The following is a 22,201-nucleotide window of genomic DNA, read 5'->3' as shown; positions in this document are numbered from 1 at the left end:
CAAATTTTCATATACTCTTCTACATTCAACTTATTATCATGTATTATGTAGCCTCCAGAGAACTCCATGGGAGTAGGGATAAATCTATTAATTTTAAAATATATCTGACAATGTTTAAAGATGCTATTTTTTATTATTCATAGAGAGAAATTAATCTCTTGGGCAGGGGTAGATAGCATAATGGTTACACAAACAGACTGTCACACCTGAGGCTTTGAAGCTAAGTCCCAGGTTCAATCAATCCCCTGCACCACTGTAAACCAGAGCTGATCAGTGCTCTGGTAAAAATAAATAAATAAATTAAATAATACCTCAGTTTAAAAAAAAAAAAGAAAGAAAATAAAAGAAATTTATCTCTCATATGTAGCCAAGTGGAATTTCTCCATTTTTTATACAATTGCTTACAAATAAAGTTAAGCTTTAATGAATTTAAATATTATTATGTATTTACATATCTATGTACATAGTTAATTCAACATTTCAATTAGATTCTCTACCAATATGCTAGTCACTATTGTTGGTAGTTGGAATACATAATAAAGCATTTCTGTCCTGGAGAGATTTATGTTTCAGCATGGAAAGACACCTAAAGGTGAATAAGTATGTAAAACCATCCCATACGTTGTGAAAAGTATTAGAAAAATTAAAATAGGGTAATAAGAAATACTGATATTGGAAGATATTATGATTTTTTAAAGGTTTAATTTTTCTATTTATTTATTTATTTATTATTGGATAGAGATAGAAATTGAGAGGGGAGGTAGAGATGTAGAGATAGATAGATAGATAGATAGATACCTACAGCCCTGCATCCCCACTTGTGAAGCTTCCCCCCTGCAGGTGAGGACCAGGGGCTTAACTACAGGTAGGTCACCTCCTGGCTTTGAAGATGTTATGATTTAAAATAGGGTAGCAAAGAAAAGACTGACAGAAAGGGGGGGGGGGGAAGACATTTGAACACAGAAGGAGAAAACCATTTCTCAGAGTGACTTAAGCAAAAAAAAAAAGTCACAAAAACAGGTTGTGAGTTTGTGTAGCCTCTTCTGAGAACACAAAGCTGAATGTGTACATTAGTGAGGTAAAAGAGTAGAAACTCATAAAGCCACTTTGGTTTTCTCATAAAGCTTTGGTTTTCACTTCGGGCAACCAAGACAAACTTTGATTATAGAACCTGTATAATCTAACTTTTTTAAAAAAATAGTTTTACTTTGACCTGCGTTGCGAACTGACTCAGTGCTGGGGAGGTAGCTTGATGGTATGCAAAAAAACTTTAATGTCTGAGGCATCAAAGATCCAAGTTTCAGTCCACCACAGTACCATAATCCAAGGCTGAGCAGAGTTCTGGTAAACAGACAGACAAATACCTCAAAGAAAATAAGGACTAAAGCAAGACAACCAGTTCTTGGACCTTTGCAATAATCCTAGCAAGAGATGATGTAGGTTATATCAGAAGTAGTAAGTAGTCAGAAGCTTGCTATACGGTATTTTGAAGACAGTCCGCAGATTAGTAATAAAGTTAATATGAAATATAAGAGAAAGAGAAGAACTAAGGACAGATTGAACGAAGGAAGAATCAACTACTCACTGGAATGACTGAAATTATGGGTGTAGTTCAAAGACTTTGAAATCTGTTAAGCATATTAATGGGATCCTAGTTGATTAATCTCTTTCCAGTGTGTGAGTGGAGGGTTAGATTGATGGGTAAACAGACAGATTATAATTTAGAGAAATTGCTCTAGATAAACACTGAGAGTAACTGGGACATTTATTTAACCAAAATTAAAACCGTATCAGAAATTGTGAATCAGAAAACACCCGTGTTCTACTCCTGGTACTATGTGGAGAAGGAAAGTCTTAAAACAAGTCAATGAACCTTGCTAAATCTATTTATTAAATGAGAAAATGAAGAGTTGGACTAGGTGGACATTAGTTTCTCTCTGGATTCAAACTTCAACTGGGAGAGGTTGTGGGAGCAAAGGAACTGCACTGCTGGTGGGAATGTAAATTGGTCCAACCTCTGTGGAGAGCAGCCTGGAGAACTCTCAGAAGGCTAGAAGTGGACTTAGCCTATGACCTTGTAATTCCTCTCCTGGGAATATATTCTAAGGAACCAAATACACCCATCCAAAAAGTTCTGTGTATACCTATATTTATAACAGTACAATTTGTGATAGTCAAAACCTGGAAGCAGCTCAGGTGTCCAACAACATGAGTGGCTAAATCGTGGTATATATATACACAATGGAATACTACTCAGCTATTAAGAATAATGAATTCCTCTTCTTCACCCACCACATCTTAGATGGATCTTGAAGGAATCATGTTAAGGGCGGTAAACCAGAAAGAGAAGGATAAATATGGGATGCCCACTCATAGACAAAAGTTGAAAATAAAAACAGAAGGAAAAACACAAAGCAGAACTTGGATGAGATTTGGTGTATTGCACCAAAGTCAAATGGTTGGGGTGTGGGAAGGGCATTATTCAGGTCCTATAGCATTATGGTAAAGGAGGACCTAGGTGGGGCATTAGAGTGTTATATGGAAAACTGAGAAACGTTACACATGTACCAACTACTATATTTTATTGTTGACTATAAAACGTTAACCCACCCAACAAAGGGAAAAAAGAAAAAACTCAGTTGTACTTTTCTTTAAATGGAAATGACAATAATAGTTACCTAAATGTTTACTGCTAGATAATTAATATGCTTAATACAATTATAACAATGCTTTGACCCCCATCTCCAACAACCCCCCCCCACACACACACACATTACTAAGCTCATGAGCATTCAGACCCCTTTCTCCACCTGGAAAGGGTAGCTTCGTAAGTGATGAAGCAGTGCTGAAGGTGTCTATCTCTCTTCCTCTCCATCTATTCCTTATCAGTTTCTTTCTGCTCCTTTTTCTGTTCTTTTTACCAGGGCACTGCTCAGTTCTGGCTTATGGTGGTGTGGGTTATTGAACCTCAAACCTCAAAGCCTCAAAATTGAGAGCCTGTCTGCATAACTATTATGCTATCTCCCCAACCCAGTTTCTCTCAGTATTTATCCAAAAAATAAATAAAGTAAAAATAATGGGGGCTGGGAGGTGGCACAGTGGTTGAACACACGTTACAATGAGCAAGTACCCAGGTTCGAGCCCTAGGTCTCCATCTGCAGGGGGGATAGCTTTATGAGTGGTGAAACAGTGCTGCAAGTGTCTCTCTTTCTCTCTTATCTTCCCTGACCCTCTCAATTTCTGTCTCCATTCTATAAAGACAATAAATAAATAAAGTGCAAAAGAAAAACCCAATGCCTTGCATAGTGTTCATTAATACCTACTGTATTGTCTCTTTAAGCGGAATCAATCAATATCTATCTATATATATTTATATATCAAGCTTTAACTATTATCCGTTCACGGGTAGTGGGACAGCAGGGTAAAGCTGGATAGGTAAGAATGAAATAAAGATAAGGGTAATTGGAAAACATTCATTTCTACAGAACTACGATTACAGAAGTTATTTTAAAAAGAGCAGTGCTTTTGCTTACATGAGTGAGCATCACTGAACTAGACAACACTTCCAAAACTTGTTACATAAGGGCATCTATATATTCTGAAATAAATTGATTTCAGAGGAATAAAACAATGTGCATTGAACCTTTTCTAACTATTTTATGAGCTCTCAAAATGCAATAGCATTACAAGTTAAAAAAAAATCGCCATGAAATGCTGAAATCCACACTCGCTTAAGAGAAATATAGCACATTCCTCTATCCATTTTACTACAAAAGTAAAACAATTGTAGTACGTAATTTAAAATATTGTAGTGCAAATTTCAGCGGGGGGGGGATGACCTTCATGCTAATAAGAATGATGTCAAAGTTTTGATATTTCACTTCGTATGTACATACCAAACTAAGTCCTACTGTTTAGGCCCCCCCTTCCTATATTTTATTCTGTTAAAGAAATTCAAAAAGAAAAACATTCTAGCGTTTCTTTTCGATTACATTGCTCAACCATGCAAAGACAAGAAGAGAAGAGAAAAGAAATAGGAATAGGAGGAGGGAGGAGGGAAGGGAGTGGAGAAGCAGGAGCAGAAGCACAAGATGATGATGGAGGAGAAGCAGAAGCAGCAGTAGCAGCAGCAGCAGCAGCAGCAGCAGCATAAGATGATGATGATGGAGAAGCAGGAGCAGAAGGTGAAAAAGAAAGAGAAAGAGAAGGAAGTGGAATGTCCTTGAGGATCAGACAGATTTTTTTTTTTTTTTTACAAGAACACTTTACTCGGCAATGCAACTTTTTCTGGATCTCAGCGTTTGGTTTCTGAGCAGCACCACCTGCTGGCCTTATACGAATCTTACTCCCTTGATTCAAATAATCTCTAATCAGCTGCGTTCTTTTCGTGTCCAGTCCATAACTAACTACAAGTTAAGTAAAAGCAACTAGCAAGAGCTAAGAAGCAAAAGCGAGAAAGGGCGGACACCCAGACCTGAGCCCAGGAGGCGGGGCGCGGGGACTCAGGGCGCGCCGGGACTGGCGCGAGCTCCCGGGTGAGCCGCGCGGCTTCCGGCCCTCGCGGCTCCTCCCCCTCGTGACGCGACGGCCAGTCACGTGACGACCGCGCGCGTCTTCGGCCGCTGCGGGCTTCTGAGGCCGAAGAGAAAAGCCTGAGAGGCGGCCGTGGAGGTGGCCGGAGAGGTGGGAGTCGGGGCTGGGTGAATGTCAGCCACTTGGGGACCTTAGGTGGAGGAGAGGCATGATGGCCCGCGGTGTCAGCCTTATCCCGGACGAGCTGCGGGGTCTACCCGGCGCTCGGGGCCCTGAGGGGCGGCGGCAGGGTCAGGGGCCGGTACGGCGGTGGACGCCCTTGGGCCGGAGGGTGGACGCCGAGGCCGGAGGCGACGGCTCAGCCGTGCCGGGCGCCCGCCGCCTCCGACGCGGTGGCGGTGGAGGAAGACGGGACGGGCTTTGCGGTGCCGGCGGCCGCCGCAGCCGCGGGCGCTACTAGACGACGGCACAGAGCCGGTGTCGGTCGGGGTGCGAGAGGCGGAGCAGCGGCCATTACTGCGTAGCCTCTTCCGCCGGGGTCGGGGCGCTGCCTTGGGTGGCGGGCGGGCCGCTGGTCTGCAGCCTCGGGGGCTGGTGCAGCTGGTGGCGGGCGCGGACCCGGGCGCCTCTGGCCTCCGCAGCCACGAGCTGCGCTGCTGGGGGCGGGGGCGGTGGTCCTGCACCCTGTTTGCCTTGGGGAGGCCTCTGCCGGAGCCCAGTCTGCATCTTGTCTTTTTTTTTTTTTTTTTTTTCCCCCGGAGTGTCCTTCCCTGCTGCTGCTTTTTCTTCTCTCCTTCCTTTTCCTCTTGCTGGGTGTCAGGGTCCGTGCTTCGTCCGTACAACAGTCAGGTCCCTCCACCTTGACCCGGTTAAACCCAATGCTGCCACTGCTGCTGCTGCTCTTCATTTCTTCTTGGTCTGGATGGTTATTAAAACATCGGAACAATTAAAGAGAGTTCTTTAATAACCCGCTGAGCCTCCTACCACCACCACCACCCTATCCACCCACCCACCCTCCACCCCCATCCCTGGTCCCCATGCATCTTAAAAAGCAAAGGCTGTTGTTGCTTTGTTCTTGTTGTTGCCGGCTGCAGAGTTAGCTTCCTGACACCACCACCACCCCCCCTTGTTGCAAAGAGCACGGGAGTGTTTCCATTGTTGTCTCTCTTATTTTGCAAAGGTTTCTGGAGAAAGCCTGCAAAATCGATTCGCATGCATATTTATATACAGGCATTCGGCCAACTTCATCATCTCAACCCCCTCCCCCCCGTTCGTTACCTATTTGCATCATGTTTTTCTTTTTCTCAAGTGCCATTTGAGTCAGGGCTTGTTTCTCAAGTTTTCGAAAAGTGCGCGGATTTTAAGGTGCCTTTTTAAATAATAATTTGTACTTAATTTATTTTTGTGATATTTTAAGCTGGGATGGAGAAGAGAAGTCAGGCGATGAGAGAAGCAGCTTCAGCTCCTGGCCCCCTTTATACTTTTTGGTGGGGAGTGAAAGTATAGTTGGGAGTGAAAGCAGCGTTCCCTGCAGTAGTACATGGTCACAGAAATTGGAATCTTTTAGAATAATTTATCTTTTTAAATAAACGAGTCTACGTTTAGACTTTTTAAAAAGTGTTAAGTTGGACATGAGAGGGACATGATCAACACAATTATAAGGTATGTGATGTTGGTTTTGCTTTCTTTCTTTCTTTCTTTTTTCTCCTTTTCGTGACCAGCAGATAAATCATTTGTGTTGGTACCCTTAAAATAAAACACTGGAGAGGATGTCAAACTGGGAGAACCATGCTGCTCTAGAAATCAATTTTGGATGTGTATTTGTTTTTGCCTTATTTCTGCATGTCTTAAATTGGAGCCTTCCCTCAACCTGCCCCTTGATTTAGAATTTAAGTTAAATATCTGAGGTATTTGGTTATTTACCGTTTTTTGCTTTTTTTTTTTTAATTTGGTAGAATTTGGAAAACTATTTGTCCAAATGACTGGTCATACATAAGTCAAGATTTGCCCCTCCCCTCGCTTTAGGAGGATTATGTCAAAGGCTCCAAATATTTTGTTTCACTATCTACCTACTTGAATTTTCAGTAGGGGCCCATAATGTTAAACCTTTACACTGTTTTATCTGTTAAAAAATATTGGGGCCAGGGTGTGGTACACCTGGTTAAGCACACGCATTGCAGTGCCCAAGGACCCGGGTTCAAGTCCCAGGCCCTCACTCACAGGGGGAAAGCTTCACAAATGCTGGGGCAGGGCTGCAGGTGTCTCTCTGTCTCTCCCTGTCTATCTCCCACCCCCCTCAATTTCTGTCTCTATCCGATAATAAAAATTAAAAATATGTATTATATGTTTTAGGTATTTACTAGTATGACATGCCTGATAGACCACTTGAAGTTTCTGAGTCTTTTTGTTGGTGGTCTTGTTTATTCTCTTCCTTAGTTTATAATTGTAAGTAGGTCCTGAATTTATGAACAAGTCTGGATTAGGAACAGTCTTTGTGGATATGGAAACGAATGCGTTTTACTAACATTCTGCTTCAACCACCTGTGCTTATTTATGAACCATTTAGTGTCATGGCTTACTACCTTTTGAATGAGTTGAAACAAAATCTGTCATTAAATACCTGTTAAAGTATTTAGAGTTTAGAATTAGAATAGGTTGAAATAACTAAGACTTAGAAGTTGTGGCTTGGCCATGGCCACACGTAATTTTTTTTTTTAATATTTATTTATTCCCTTTTGTTGTCCTTGTTGTTTTATTGTTGTAGTTATTATTGTTGTCGTCGTTGTTGGATAGGACAGAGAGAAATGGAAAGAAGAGGGGGAGAGAAAGATGGACACCTGCAGACCTGCTTCACCGCTTGTGAAGCAACCCTCCTGCAGGTGGGAAGCCGGGGGCTCAAACTGGGATCCTTTCGTCAGTCCTTGAGCTTTGCGCCACCTGCGCTTAACCCGCTGCGCTACCGCCCGACTCCAGCTACACGTAATTTACAGCAGAACTTCCTTTGCTTATTTATACAAATGTTTGTAAGCTTTGGAACTTACATTAATATGATTAAAGGACAGTATTTACTCACAATTACGGTTCATGTTTTGTTTAAAAAAAAAAAAAAAGACCCACATTTCAGGAGGGGTAAATGTACAGATTTAGTGCTTGATTATTACAGATTGCCAGACATTACTCTGTTTTTATGGGACTTGCTGTTATTTTTAAAAGGAAATTAGCTGCGTTTCTTTATTTAGGACTCTTAAAATACTAAGAAGTATCTGCAGATTATTCTCCGTAGTTTTAGTTCCCCCCATCTCGTTTGAATGTCAGGAGTTAGAGGGGTTGAATTTTTATTTCACTGCTTCTCTAGACAAGGTCTTGTTTCATGTATTTTGAATGGAATTAAGAAAAACTGGCTGTGTGTAATTAGAAAAATAACAGCAATTTAAAAATATTTAAAATTTAACATGTATATGCTTATCTTTTTTTTTAACCTCTTTTAAAGATACTTATTTGAACTTACCTGATTTTTTTAACCTTAAATTAACTTAAAATATGGAATTGTAATTCTAGATATTTCAGAGAAAGTAATAGTGCATGAATATGATTTACTAAATGGTCACAGATTTTTTAAAAAAATTATCTATTTATTTATTGGATAAAGACAGCCAGAAATTGAGAGGAAGAGGGGATTATAGAGAGGGAGAGAGACAAGAGAGAGACACCTGCAACATTGCTTCACCACTTGCAAAGCTTTCCCTTACAGGTGGGGTGTGGGGTGGGGCTAGTCCTCAAACCCTGGTCCTCACACATTGTAGCATGTGTGCTCAACCAGGTGCACCACCAGCTGGTGCCTTGCCACAGATTATTAATACAATATTCATTCTAGGTTATTATTTAATTGGATAACTTAAATTTACTGATAATATCTAAATTCTATATTTTTTAGTTAGTCACTATTTTTCATCTAGAATTTATAAAAGTTTGAGATAATTATGTAGGGGATGGGTGGTGGCACAGCTAGTTGAGCGCACTTGTTACAATGCATGAGGATCTGGGTTCAAGCCCTGGTCCCCACCTGCAGGCGGAAAGCTTTGGGAATGATAAAGCAAGGCTGCAGGTGTCTCTCTGTCTCTTATTCCTCTCTACCACCCCCTTCTCGATTGCGGGCTTTCACTATCCAATAAAGATTAAAAAAAATTTAGAAAGAAATAATTATGTTACAGGTATTTTCATGTTAATTTTTTAGTAGCTTAACAAATTTTCATTTAAGGAAAGGATAACCCATTAACTGACTTGCACGTCAGTATATTTTGGATAATCATAGTGATTAATAAATTGTATTGATTTTAGTTTATAGTTTATAATTTTTTTGTTTCAGTGGCAATTATATATCTTTGATTATTTGTTTTTGCCAAAATGCTGGCCTGTAGTAATTCTAGCCTGTAGTTACAACATCTTTCTTGTCATTTTTTTTTTTTTTTGAAGCTAAATCTCTCCCTCTACCAACACTTTAAAAAAAGTTTGGTTTTAAATAATGTGAAAGTTTTCTGAGGACTATTTCACATGACCACTTTGTATTGCATGTCATCTATCTACTGTCTTTTGCCCATCTGGCATTTAAGGCCCTGTATTCATATAGTGAGACAGTTTAGCAGAATTGGGAGCATTTAGCTTTTATCACAACAGAATATACAATTTTATTTTTTTCTCCCTGTGCCCAGCAAAGTTGTGGGTAATTCACATTCTTTGATTCTTTTAATAAATTACTATTTTTGTATTAAAACATGTTAATATACAAGCAGTTTAAATGTACATGCCTGTTGTAGGAGCTCCTGTTCACATGGAACTGTCAAGCATTTGGTGTGTGTGTGTGTGTGTGTGTGTGTGTGTTGTGGTAAAAATGTACAAAAACACCAAACTTCATACACAAATCCACTGCTTCTGGAGGCCATTTTTTCCCTTTTGTTGCCCTGGTTGTTTTATCGTTGTTGTGGTTATTATCACTGTTATTGATGTAGTTGTTGGATAGGACAGAGAGAAATGGAGAGAGGAGGAAAGAGAGATAGACACCTGCAGACCTGCTTCACCCACTGTGAAGTGACTCCCCTGCTGGTGGGGAGCCAGGGGCTTGAACCAGGATTCTTAGGACGGTCCTTGCGCTTTGCGCCACTTGTGCTTCACCTACTGCGCTACCACCTGACCCCCCTAGGCTTGACATTTCTGCTTGGTCGTGTTATTTTAGACCTTTTCTTTGAGATAAAATATATTGAGCTTGAATCCATTCTCCCAGTATCGGTAGCTTTGGCATTTAGGTTTAAGTCCTTGAAACTTGGGTTATCTTCATTATGAAATGCATATAGTCTTATTTCACAGGGATGTCTTGTGTACCCAAGGACATGGTTCCAAACTTAGTGCTTATGGAATCCTTAATGTGCATATGAATCACCTGAAGGTTTGATTTTGTGGGTTTAGCACAAGGCCTCAGAAATTTCTTTTGTAAGGAGCTACCAGCTAGATCTTGCATTGCTGTGGTTATGCTATTTTGTTTCTGGTTGGGGTGTTTCAGGTAGAAGGACTTAAAATTCACTGAATTTTGGATTTTAGGAAATGAAAATGTAATAGACTGCCTGCAGTTTGCATAGCTAGTTTCTAGATTACGGGCTTTAGATAAATTTCCACCAACCATTATTATCCATTTGATCTTTTAAAAAAATTTTATTTATTTTCTTTTTTGTTGCCCCCTTTTTTATTGCTGTTATAGTTATTATTATTGTTGTTACTGATGTCGTCATTGTTAGGACAGAGATAAATAGAGGAGGGGAAGACAGAGGAGGAGAGAAAGACACCTGCAGACCTGCTTCACTGCCTGTGAAGTGACCCCCTGCATGTGGGGAGCCGGGGGCTCGAACCGGGATCCTATCCATTTAATCTTTACTTTGCAAATTATTCATGGAATACAAGAGCTGGAAAGTCACTGTAGTTTGTAGTATTTGTCATTAGTTTACCCTTAGATTTTTATCGATATTCTGGAAAACTCATTATCAACAAACAGTAGCTATTGCTGTGCCTGTCATGAGATGGAAATTTGAATCTTATATTTGTAAATATAATACTCTTTTTGTTGTTAACTTCTTTAAAAGAAAAGAATGAGAATTTATATATCGCTAGTGACTGGTGCCTTGTTCACAATTAGAATTTAAATATTGTATTATGGAAATAAATGTGTTTTTTTTTAGTATTTTATTTCAACCATTATTTTAGGAAGTTTGTTTTTGTTCTTCTAAGAAATACCAATTTCAGATTAACAAAAACTAATTGGAAAGTTACTGGCCACATGGAGATACAAAGACAGTTTCTATGTTCAGAGAGCTCATAACTGTGAAATCAGATAAATAATTTCAGTGCATAGTAAGTTCAGTAATGGAAGGATGTGCAAAACATAGGCATGAGGAAATATTTTAGAGGTAGAAAAAGTTGTATCTGTTCATAAGAGGTAGAACATACTATGCAGGAGGAAATACAGAATATAAGAGAAATTCAGAGAACTCTGGCCACACTGGAATAACAGTGTTATTAATCTGTGAGAATAGTTGTAGAAGATCAGTAAAACAAGAGTGTTGGACTGGTGTGATAACTCATCTGGGATGGTTCCTATTTCCATGTTAGTTAACCAGGTTGGGAGAAGCTTTGGTGCTGTGAAGTCTTTTCTTTTCTTTTCTTTTCTTTTCTTTTCTTTTCTTTTCTTTTCTTTTCTTTTCTTTTTTTCTTTTGGTTTCCCTTTGTCTTTATTTCTGTCTGAAAAATCATCCTGTAGTGGTGAAACCACAATGACCGACAAAGAATACAAGAGTATTTGCATCTTAGCTCCTGAAGATGTGTGAATGTTATGTTAAGGAGACTTGCTTTTATTGTATTGGATGGACAGCCAGTTTGACTTCCTTTATGCAAGGAGTATGTTCTATTCTGCCTTTTAAGCATTTCATTCAGAAGCTTTGCGAATAAGCCAAGTGATACTGAAGCAAGACGATAAGTTTTAACAGTAGCCCCAGGATCCAATTGAGAAGATAGGTCAAACACTAGGGGATTAGTAATAATAAGAGAGCAGTAGATGCCAAAGGTGTTGTGAGTTAAAATTTGATAGAATTTGGCTGGTTAAACCATGGAAGCTGAAGTATCAAATTGTAAGATTAAGATTCATTCAGAGATGAGGGTTTGTAAAATAAGAGTGTATGAGAGAAAAAGTTGTGAGGAGGACAAGGTTTCTGTTAAGGAAAAAAAAAGAATGAGTAGGTTCCAGATTATGTAGGAAAGGAAGTGAGATCCTTGAATAGAGGAAAGAAGATGTTCAAGAGACTCAAGTTCCTTGTGAAATTAAAGATTCCTAAGTGGAGGAATTAATAAGTGAACTGCAGGGCTAATGATTTGAGATTAAGATTAAGATTTTAGAGAGAGAGAGAACAGTTTTAGGTGGCATCAGTTTCTAAATGTGGCCATGTTATGTTTCTGCATGGAATGTGTCTGGGCAAGGGAACTTGAAATTCATGGAATTACGGTTTTAGGAACTGAAAATTCAGTGAATTATTTGCATCATGAAATTCTTGGGTTTAAACAACCATGCCTAGAGTCTCTAGGTTTAGGATCTGAAAATGCCTATTTAATAAAAAGCAACCTCAGTGGTGCAATTTAAAAGCCTTTAAACTGGGTATTAAGTAGTTCTAAAAAAGAGGAGGGAAAGAAAAAAGGAAGAAAGAAAATACAGCCTGTGAAATAACTTATGCTGCTTTGTCATGTTCAAGATCCAGTTTTAAACTCTGCCATCACTGCCTTGAAAGTAGCTTGGGTGTTCTTTCACTCTCTGCTTTCTCTGTCTCTATCTCTGTTTCAGTCTTTAAAAAAAAAGAGAGAGATTAAGAAAATACTTAAGTTAATAGTAATGTGTGAAGAGAATGAAGAGACCAATAATTAGATGACTAAGTCAGAGAATACCTATAGGTGATTATGAGCAGTGGTAAAGAATTAAAAAATACTTATCTAGTAAGAGCAATGCTATCAAAATACTAGAATGCTACTTCCTGTTCCATGTGTGAGAACATAGGTAGTTTTATAAAGAGACTTGTGTTGCCATTAGTTGTAGCACCTACAGGTAAAGCCAAAGAGTTGGGAGGGTAGTAGAGTCTGTATCATGTAAAGAGTAAGTTTGTTTTGTTTTGATTTGTTTTGTTTTGTTTGCCTCCAGGGTTATTACTGGGGTGCCTGCACTAGGAATCCACTGCTCCTAAAGGCTATTTTTTTCCTTTTGTTGCAGTTGGTGTTGGATAGGACAGAGGGAAATTGAGAGAGGAGGGAAGACAGAGGGAGAGAGAAAGACACCTGCAGACCTGCTTCACTGCTTGTGAAGTGACCCCCCTGCAGGTGAGGAGTCGGGTGGGCTCCAACCAGAGTCCTTGAGCCAGTCCTTGTGTTTAGCGCCATATGCGCTTAACCTGCTGCGCTACCGCTGACCCCCAAGAGTAAGTTCTAAAGGTAGAATAAATGAAATCAAGTTATTTGGAGGTAATCTTAAAAATAACTTACACTTGAAATTCCTTTAGAAAGAATTTTCTTTTAAACATTTGATGAGGTTAGCTGACTTGTATTTAAAAGACCACATAACATATTTATCTGTAAACACTAAAATCCTAGATATTTTAGGGTGGTAAATTCCTATACTTTGAGAGGCACATGAGGCCAAAAGAAGATTCCACTTTTTACTATTTTATTGTTGTTATGAGACCTAAACCATTTCTTTAGTCATTTATGCCTCATCTGCATTTTATGATGTTCTGTCTCTAGTGGGTGTGGTGGAGTAGAAAAAATGAGAAGAAAGAATTTGTGTGGAAATGTTTTCTTTGATGCCTCTTAAATTCTCTAGACAAGAGGCATTTTTAAGGAACTATGACTTAGTGGTTGTAAACTTGGGCATGCATAGAAGTTGCAGAAAGTCTTGGTAAACATGATCACCTTGTCTTAGCACACATTGTCTCCCTTCCCTTCCCTTCCCTTCCCTTCCCTTCCCTTCCCTTCCCTTCCCTTCCCTTCCCTTCCCTTCCCTTCCCTTCCCTTCCCTTCCCTTCCCTTCCCTTCCCTTCCCTTCCCTTCCCTTCCCTTCCCTTCCCTTCCCTTCCCTTCCCTTCCCTTCCCTTTCCTTCCCCTTCTCTTCCCTACCCCTTCTCTTTCCCTTCCCTTAGTAGTCATGATCACCTTGTCCTTGAGACACTTTCTCTCCTTTCCCTCCCCTTTCCTTTGTCCCTTTCTTTTCTTTCAGGTTAGGACAGAGAAGGCAGCAAGAGTGAAAGAATGTATTGAGTTATAAGAAATGAGCCTCTTTTTTATTTTTACTTTATTCCAATGGAACTTGTTTCACTTAATTTGTGTGTGTATAAAAATATAAATGACAGCTTACTCTCCACCCCCTTACCAGAGGGTACTACTCAGCACTAGTGTGGGAATTGACCCTAGAGCCCGAGAGCTTTATTATCTCCCTGTCCCCCTTACCCTACCCACCACCATCCTCAGCCACCCCTTTTAATTTTATTTTTATATAATTTTTTTATTGCCACTAGGGTTATCACTGGGGCTCATTTCCTGCTCAATGAATCCACTGCTTCCAGTGGCCATTTTTTCTTTTCTTTTTTTTCTTCCCTTCTTTGATAACAGAGGAATTGAAGAGAGAGAGCAGCACTGCTTCACTGCTTACAAAGCTGGGGTCCTTGTGCCTGGTAATGTTTATCTCAACTGGGTGTGCCACTGCCAACACACACACAGAACTGGGATCCTTCTGCCGGACCTTGCGCTTAACCCGCTGCACTACTGCCCTACCCCCAGCTGTTGCTCAGCTCTGGTTTATTTCATTACTGACCAGTTACGTATATTCTTTGAAGAAATGTCTATTCAAGTTTTATTGCTGTTTTTTATACATTCGTTTTTTTTTTTTTCCCCTAGAGCACTGTTAAGCCCTGGCTTACAGTGGTGTTGTAAATTTAACCTCAGACTTTGGAACCTCTAGAATGAACGTCTTTTAGCATAGCCATAATACCATCTCCCTCATCTCTATATATTCTGCATATTAAGCCCTACCAGATACAGGGTATACAAAGATTCTCTCCTATTCTGTAAATTTTAACTTTGTTTTTACTTTTGATAATGTCCAGTTTATCTAGCTTTTGTATTGTTGCTCATGCTTTTACTGTCATATCTAAGAACTCATTGCCAAATCTATAGTAATGGGGGATTTACTTTTATGTTTTCATATAAGATTGTCTGGTTTTTCTTCTGTTTTCTTATAAGATTGTATGGTTTTACTACTTACATTTAGATCATTCGTCCAGTTGTCCTTTTTCGCTTAAAATGTGAAAATGAACAATGAAATAGGGGGTCTGACTTCATTCTTTGCATGTGGATTTTCTATTGCCCTAGCATGTGTTGAAGAAACTGTTCTTTGGCCATGGACTTGGCACTCCTTTTGAAAAATCAGTTGACTGTTTCAAAATTAGTGTATGAGTTTGTTTCTTTGGTCTACTGAAGTATTTCCCTATCCTTAACACCATACTGTCTTGATATTTTAGTTTTATAATCAAGTTTTGAAATTGGCTGTTATGAATCCTCTATCTAGGTTCTTCCTTTTCCAGACTGTTTTGGTATTTTGGGGCCTCTTGTAGTTTTATGAGTGCTTTTCCATTATTGAAGAAAAGGCTATTAGAATTTTGATGAGAATTATACAGAACCTATAGATGATTTGAACTAGTATCATTATATTTATAGTCTTTAATCCACAAATGCCAATTTGCTATCTTGTGTTAATTTCTTTCAGCAGTGTTTTATAGTTTTCAACATAAAATTTTTTTGCCTTCTTGGCTAAATTGACTCCTAGGTGTTCTGTTCTGCTCTACTACTACTCTGCTCCTGCCCCTGCCCCTGCCCCTGCCCCTGCCCCTACCCTACTCTACCCTGTTCTAGAGTGAAAAGAGACCAGAGAACTGAAACTTCCTTCAGTATAGTGAGGCTCAAAGCTGGCAAAGCAGTACATTGTCCAAGTGGATTGCCTGCCCCATCCTTCCCCCAGAGCGTGCGTGGACCTCATACATATTTGACACCATTACTAAGTGACTTCCCTAGGAGACGTTTTTTCATTATTTGGGAAAGAGAGAGAGAGGGAGGGAGAGAGAGACCACAACCCCATGCCTGTGGTAGCAAGCTCAAATTCAGGGCCTTGACAGAAAGATGTGCATTCTACCTGGTAAGCTCTCTCCTGGCCTTGGTATTTTGGGTTTGTTTGTTTGTTTGGATTATTGACTGCTAAGTATATAGAAGCACAACTTTTTTTTGTTCATTATACTTGTAGCCCACATTTTTACTGAACTTGCTTGTCATGGTTTCCTTAGAGGATTGATATTTCCCATATAGAGAATAATTCTGCTGCTTCTAAATAAAAGTTTTACTTCTTACTCATCAATTTCATTGCCTTTCATAATTTTTTTTTCACTGTATAGTCACTCTAGGTAGAACTTTGAGTACAATAGAGTATCTGTTGTATTGTTTTATATCCGTGATAAAAAGCAGGCACCATTGTCTTCCCCCCTACACTTTTAAGATACAACTTGTCACTAAATTAATTTTGTTGATCACACTTGGTTTGTGGAGAAGTTAACTTTGAATTATTTTTTCTTTTGCAGCACAGGATGAAACCACAGTGGAAGAGAAAATACTGTAAACTGACTGACTGCTAATGAAGATGGTTTATTTTCGTGGCAGGCATCTGTAATAGAAATGTAAATACAGTGTCACAGTTTTTCTAAAGTTGTATGAAATTAAGTGGACTGATATAAAAATGCAGTAAGTCAAATTTCTGTCATATTTAGTTGTATGTCTACAACAAACTGTCATATGGTATTTCTCTTATAAGTGACTCCTTTTCTTTACCTGCTCTCAGAAGTCTATTTGTCTTTGAGCTTTTGCTATTTTAATTATATGCCTTGGTGAACTTGGTTTTGGGGTCATTTTTCTTGTATTTCCTTGAGCTTCCTGAGTTAGGGAAGTCTATCTTATATTTTTTCAAATACGAATCTTTTATCCTTTTCTCTCTTCCTTCACCCAAGTGGTACAGGTGTTGGCTCCATAGCTCTCTTATGCTAGCTTTGTTTTAGTGTTTTCTTTTTGTTCTTTTTCCTTTTGGTAGCTTCTATGTTTCTCCTACTTTCCACTTCCTATCTTCCTACAGGCATTCCCCTCTGCTGTGGTTTTCTTACACAGTCACTACACTCTCCCTTCCTCTGAGGACCCTTAATGAATTTTTCAATAATTTTCCTCATAATTTTTTTTTAAGTTGTTGCAGCCCTCTTCTTTAGATCTCAATTCAGGGAGTATTCTTAGGGCCCTTACTTTGAAGTCTTCTTTGAGAGATTTATGTAGCTCTGTTGAATTTGGGGTTTTCTTCAAGCTGCTGTCTTGACCCACAATTGTAGGTACTTTCCTCTGTTTTCCCACTGTGTTTTAGTCTCTGGTAAAGGCCAGGCCAGTGGTCTGTTTGGACAGTGACCAAAGATTTGCAGTCACAGGTTCCTGACTTGGGCTATATCTGTATGGTGCTGCCAACCTAGACATTTGAGGTTGTAGATATACCACAAACTGGCTGAAGTACAGTGGCAGTCTGCCCCAGTGGCATGTTTTTCTGTGGCTCCACCCCAATGGTCCTGTTACTATGGGGACTGAGTTCTACAAAGACTGCTTTCATTTGCCTGCAGTTAACACATGGCTTATCCCCTCCACCCTCTTTATTATTTTTTTTCCCCTCCCCTGATGTTGCAAAGTTGTGAACATATGTGTTGTAATTGAGTTAAGGTGGGTTAGGTAGGCAGAAGAGGAGGTAGCTGGTCACAAAGGCACCAGGGCAGACTTCAGTGGGCAGCACCAGTGGAGGTTCTGGTGGTAATAACAGGCCTAGGCAGGCCAGCTAGGTGGCTACAGTGGAGTCCAGTGATCAACAGCAGATGACAGTTGCAGAGAGAATGACTGATTTGCTGAGATCTAGTAAGGTAGATGATTTAATAACAGGAAACTGCAGGCAACACAGAGCCTATCAGGGCACAGACTTGTTATAAAAGCTTCTCTATCCTTGTTGCCTGGATTCTAGGCTTTTTTTTCTTTCATTGTTAGTGCTCAAGTTTCTTTCTCTGCTGGTTTTTCAGTCAAAGTTGTATAGTTTGTTCTGATAGCAAAACGAAACAGACTGCTAATTTACCATCTTAGCTAGAAATCTAGTTACTAAACCCTGAATTAAACTTTCTTCATAGTGTAATTGTTATTTTTTTAACTATAATGCATTATCACATTTTAATTCATAGTGAATTTACTCAAGAGCTTGGAGGAATTGAGTTGGTACTAATAACAGAATACTGGGGAATTAGCTTTGGAACAACTAGTAGTCATCCACTCTGAGCCAAACATAGTGAAGTACCAAGAATATGAAAATAAAATGTGATAATTCATCCCTATTTTTAAAAAATATTTTGATATTTTCTTTATTTGTATTTATTTATTTTCCTTTTTTGTTGCCCTGTTTTTATCATTGTTGTCATTATTATTGTTGTTGTTACTTATGTCATTGTTGCTGGATAGGACAGAGAGAAATGGAGAGAGAGATGGGAAAGACAGAGAGGAGGAGAGAAAGACCTGCAGTCCTACTTCATAGCCTGTGAAGCATCAGCTCCCCCCCCCTCGCCCCCCCCCCGCTCCAGGACACATTGGTGGGGTCTTCAATCCAGGGAAGCCTGGCCAGCATCCTGGTGGCATCTGGAACCTGGTGATTGAAAAGAGAGTTAACATACGAAGCCAAACAAATTGTTGAGCAATCATGGATCCAAAGCTTGGAATAGTGGAGAGGAAGTGTTAGGGAGGTACTCACTGCAAACTGTAGTGTACTTCTGCTCTATTGGTTATTTAATAGTGGTTTTCGAAGATTATAATGTCCATGGTCTTTTCCCCCCTATTCTTCTGAACAATCCTTGTTTCAATATGTGCTATTTTGCCTCACATATAAATGTTTGACAATCATTGAAATTATGCAAAATAGATCAAAAGAATAAGAGTCCTTTAGACTATTAGACAGTAAGGGGCTGAATGGTGGTGCACTTGGTTGAGGGCACACACACACACAGTGCTCAAGGACCCAGGTTTAAGCCTCCATGTCCCCCACCTTCAAGAGGGAAGCATCACTAGCCATGAAGCACTGCTGTAGTTCTCTCTCTTTATCTCTTTCTCTATCTCCCCTTTTCTTGATTTCTTTCTTTTCTATCATACAAATAAAAACTTAGAATATTAGAAAAAAAACCAAGGTAGAGCATAAAATTTTTAGATTGAAAACTCAATTTTAATATGTTAACTGTATCAGATAGGAATTTCACTTTTAAAATCTTTTAGAGTCTGCAAGATAGTTCACCTGAATAATGTGTCTGCTTCATTAAGTGCACAGTACAGACTGAAGTACAGGTCCTAACATTCTGGAGACAGCTTTGGTGTCTTCTCTCTGAAAAATGTTGGCCTAGAGCAGAGAAGCCCAGGTGATTATAAAGTAAACAAACAAACAAAAAAAAAGGTTACACTTACGGTCCAGATCAAATGTTGGATATTTTATTATATCTTGACAGACTTTTTCTTTTTATGTTTCAAATTTACCTTTGTTCTTTACCTAAAGGTACTTACTTAGTTTAGGCTATAAACCATATATATATGTATATATGTATGTATGTATATGTATATATATCTTATTACAATTATTATTCCCAGTGTAGTGATAAGTATTAACTCATTGCTTCAATTATCTTATGAATAAAATCAAACATCTTAATTAGTTAAATTACTCAGATTACTTAATACTTGTACATGGACAATTTTTTATTTTCTTTTTCATATTGGGGGCTTTCGATAAATATGAAAACATTTAAAATAATTCTGTTGAAAATGGATGTTTTCAGCCTAAGTTTAAATGTATGTAATACTGCATAAATTATTGTTTTCCAGCTAATTTCAGTATTTTTGCTGTTATAATGTTTAAAGTTATCCTGGTATTTTAATGTAGTAGTGGAATGTGTTGAGTTATTACTAGATAGGCAGTCCTTACAACTTTTCACAGACTTCTTTTCCTGAGATTCACCCATATATATATATATATATATATATATATATATATATATATATATATGGCTTTTGCCAATAAACATAAAAATAAGAAGCTAAAATTCAGTTAGCAGGTATAGTATGCTGTGTGGTGAGAATGTATTATCAATAGGTATTGTTGTACAGGCTTTCAGATACTGAGTTTAGCATTTCTGTATAAATTCATCACTTCACAACACTTACGTCAAAACTTGAATTATTTTCATTTTCAAATAAGAAAAAATTAATTCCTGGAAGCATGTTATAAGTGAAAAAAATTTCTTGTTATTAACCTCTTAAAGGTAGGATGCTGCCTATATAGTATTTAGCCAAATTGAAAATAATGTACATAGATTTATGTGCCACAGTATAAGATTAACTGGGGCAGATACTACTACTATGAATTTTTACTAAATGAATTGTGTAGTGTTCCATCTCTTACAATTTTGGGAAGTACTAAGATTTTGTATTTAGGGAATAAATACAAATGTCTTTGAGAACCTATCAAAATATATTGTACATTGCCAACTGTTTTCAGAGAGAAAATAGACGAACATTAGTTCACCAATTGAGCAGCATATGCCCTCCTATGATTAAGTTTTAAGATCTTTAAAGACAAAGGCTTATCTTAGAATAGTTTGAAGGTTTGCAGTGCCTAGCATGTTTGCTTAAAATCTTTTAAAAAATTATTTATTTAATGGATAGAGACAGCCAGAAATTGAGAGGAAGAGGAAGATGGGGAGACGAGAGACACTTGCACCTCTGCTTCACCACTTTGCAACACTTTCCCCCTACAGGTGGGGGGTAGGGGGCTTGAGCCCGGGTCCTTGTGCACTGTATTGTGTGAGCTTAACCAGGTGCCTGACCTCCTTAAAACCTTTACCTGGATTGAATTTTTGTTACCTCAGTACTTCCTGCAAGTGAAAATGATTAATAACCAAATCAAAAGTTAGCTTTTCCCTTTATCTTTGTATCCTTATTGTATATAGTATGTAGACTGCACACAGTAGATGCTTAGCAATGTTTGCTAAATCATTAAAATGTTGGAAAAATTAAAACACTGTTTTAATATTATGTGTATTTCCTCTCATTTTTTTTTAGGATGGCTGGCTGTGGTGAAATTGATCACTCACCAAACATGCTTCCTACCAACAGGAAGACAAGCGAGTCCTGTCCTAACACTACACCTTCTCTAACTGTCCCTGAATGTGCAATTTGTCTGCAGACATGTGTCCACCCAGTCAGTCTACCCTGTAAGCATGTTTTCTGCTATCTGTGTGTAAAGGGAGCTTCATGGCTTGGAAAGCGATGTGCCCTCTGTCGACAAGAAATTCCAGAGGATTTCCTTGACAAACCAACCTTACTGTCACCAGAAGAACTCAAAGCAGCAAGTCGGGGAAACGGTGAATATGCATGGTATTATGAAGGAAGAAATGGGTGGTGGCAGTATGACGAACGTACTAGTAGGGAGCTGGAAGATGCTTTTTCCAAAGGCAAAAAGAGCACTGAAATGTTAATTGCTGGATTTCTGTATGTTGCTGACCTTGAAAATATGGTTCAGTATAGGAGAAATGAACATGGACGTCGTCGGAAAATTAAGCGGGATATAATAGATATACCAAAGAAAGGAGTAGCTGGACTTAGGCTGGACTGTGATACTAGTACTATAAACCTAGCAAGAGAGAGCTCTGCTGACGGAGCGGACAGTGTATCAGCACAGAGTGGAGCTTCTGTTCAGCCTTTGGTGTCATCTTCTGTAAGGCCCCTGGCATCAGTAGACGGCCAATTAACAAGTCCTGTAACACCATCCCCTGATGCAAGCACTTTGGAAGACTCTTTTGCTCATTTACAGCTCAGTGGCGATAGCATAACTGAAAGGAGTCATAGAGGGGAAGGAGAAGAAGATCATGAATCACCGTCTTCAGGCAGGGGACCAGCACCAGACACCTCCATTGAAGAAACTGAATCAGATGCCAGTAGTGATAGTGAGGATGTATCTGCGCTCGTTGCACAACACTCCTTGACCCAACAGAGACTCTTAGTTCCTAATGCAAACCAGACAGTATCTGAGCGGTCAGATCAATCAGGAACTGATCGGTCAGTTGCAGGGGGCGGGACAGTGAGTGTCAGATCTAGAAGGCCTGATGGACAGTGCACTGTAACTGAAGTTTAAATAAAAGTCTTCAGCTCTGGCTCATGGTTCAAATGGTTATCTGTAAATTTTTGCCCACGTAACATTATACTCATCCCCAGTAGTGCATTTTTGGGAGTTGGGGTGGGAAGGGGTATGGGAAGGATAGACCTGTAATTAAAGTCTTAACATGTCCATTGAGAAATTTATTTAATATAAGGAATTTGGGTGTTAATAGTTGAGAGCTGTTAGTAATAACCCAGTTTCCGAGGTCTGTTTATTTTATAGGTTTTTGTTTGTTCGTTTGTTTGAATGTCTTCAATTCTTTTGGCCAATGTATGTGTATTTGTGCATTACAGT

The 22,201-nt window shown here is 39.0% G+C and overlaps 1 protein-coding gene across 6 annotated transcripts; it reads left to right on the top strand.

Annotated features, from left to right (window-relative positions):
• The first annotated feature begins 4,567 nt into the window (after nucleotides 1–4,567).
• On the top strand, nucleotides 4,568–21,902 carry RNF146 (ring finger protein 146). 6 transcript variants are annotated; one of them, XM_016190510.2, is made up of 3 exons: nucleotides 4,568–4,683; nucleotides 16,233–16,328; nucleotides 20,812–21,902. In XM_016190510.2, coding segments are annotated over exons 2-3 (1,074 nt in total). In that variant the 5' UTR covers nucleotides 4,568–4,683; nucleotides 16,233–16,326; the 3' UTR covers nucleotides 21,884–21,902. The 6 variants fall into 6 exon arrangements, with proteins under 6 accessions (XP_016045996.1, XP_016045994.1, XP_060046484.1 ...); XM_016190508.2 differs by having other exon boundaries at nucleotides 16,233–16,392; XM_060190501.1 differs by lacking the exon at nucleotides 4,568–4,683 and adding an exon at nucleotides 4,705–4,834.
• The last annotated feature ends 299 nt before the right edge of the window (nucleotides 21,903–22,201 follow it).

This window comes from Erinaceus europaeus, chromosome 4, assembly GCF_950295315.1.
Source record: "Erinaceus europaeus chromosome 4, mEriEur2.1, whole genome shotgun sequence".
NCBI lineage: Eukaryota > Metazoa > Chordata > Mammalia > Eulipotyphla > Erinaceidae > Erinaceus > Erinaceus europaeus.
Note: the sequence above shows the minus strand (reverse complement) of the source record. Positions and strands in the feature narration are given on the sequence as shown.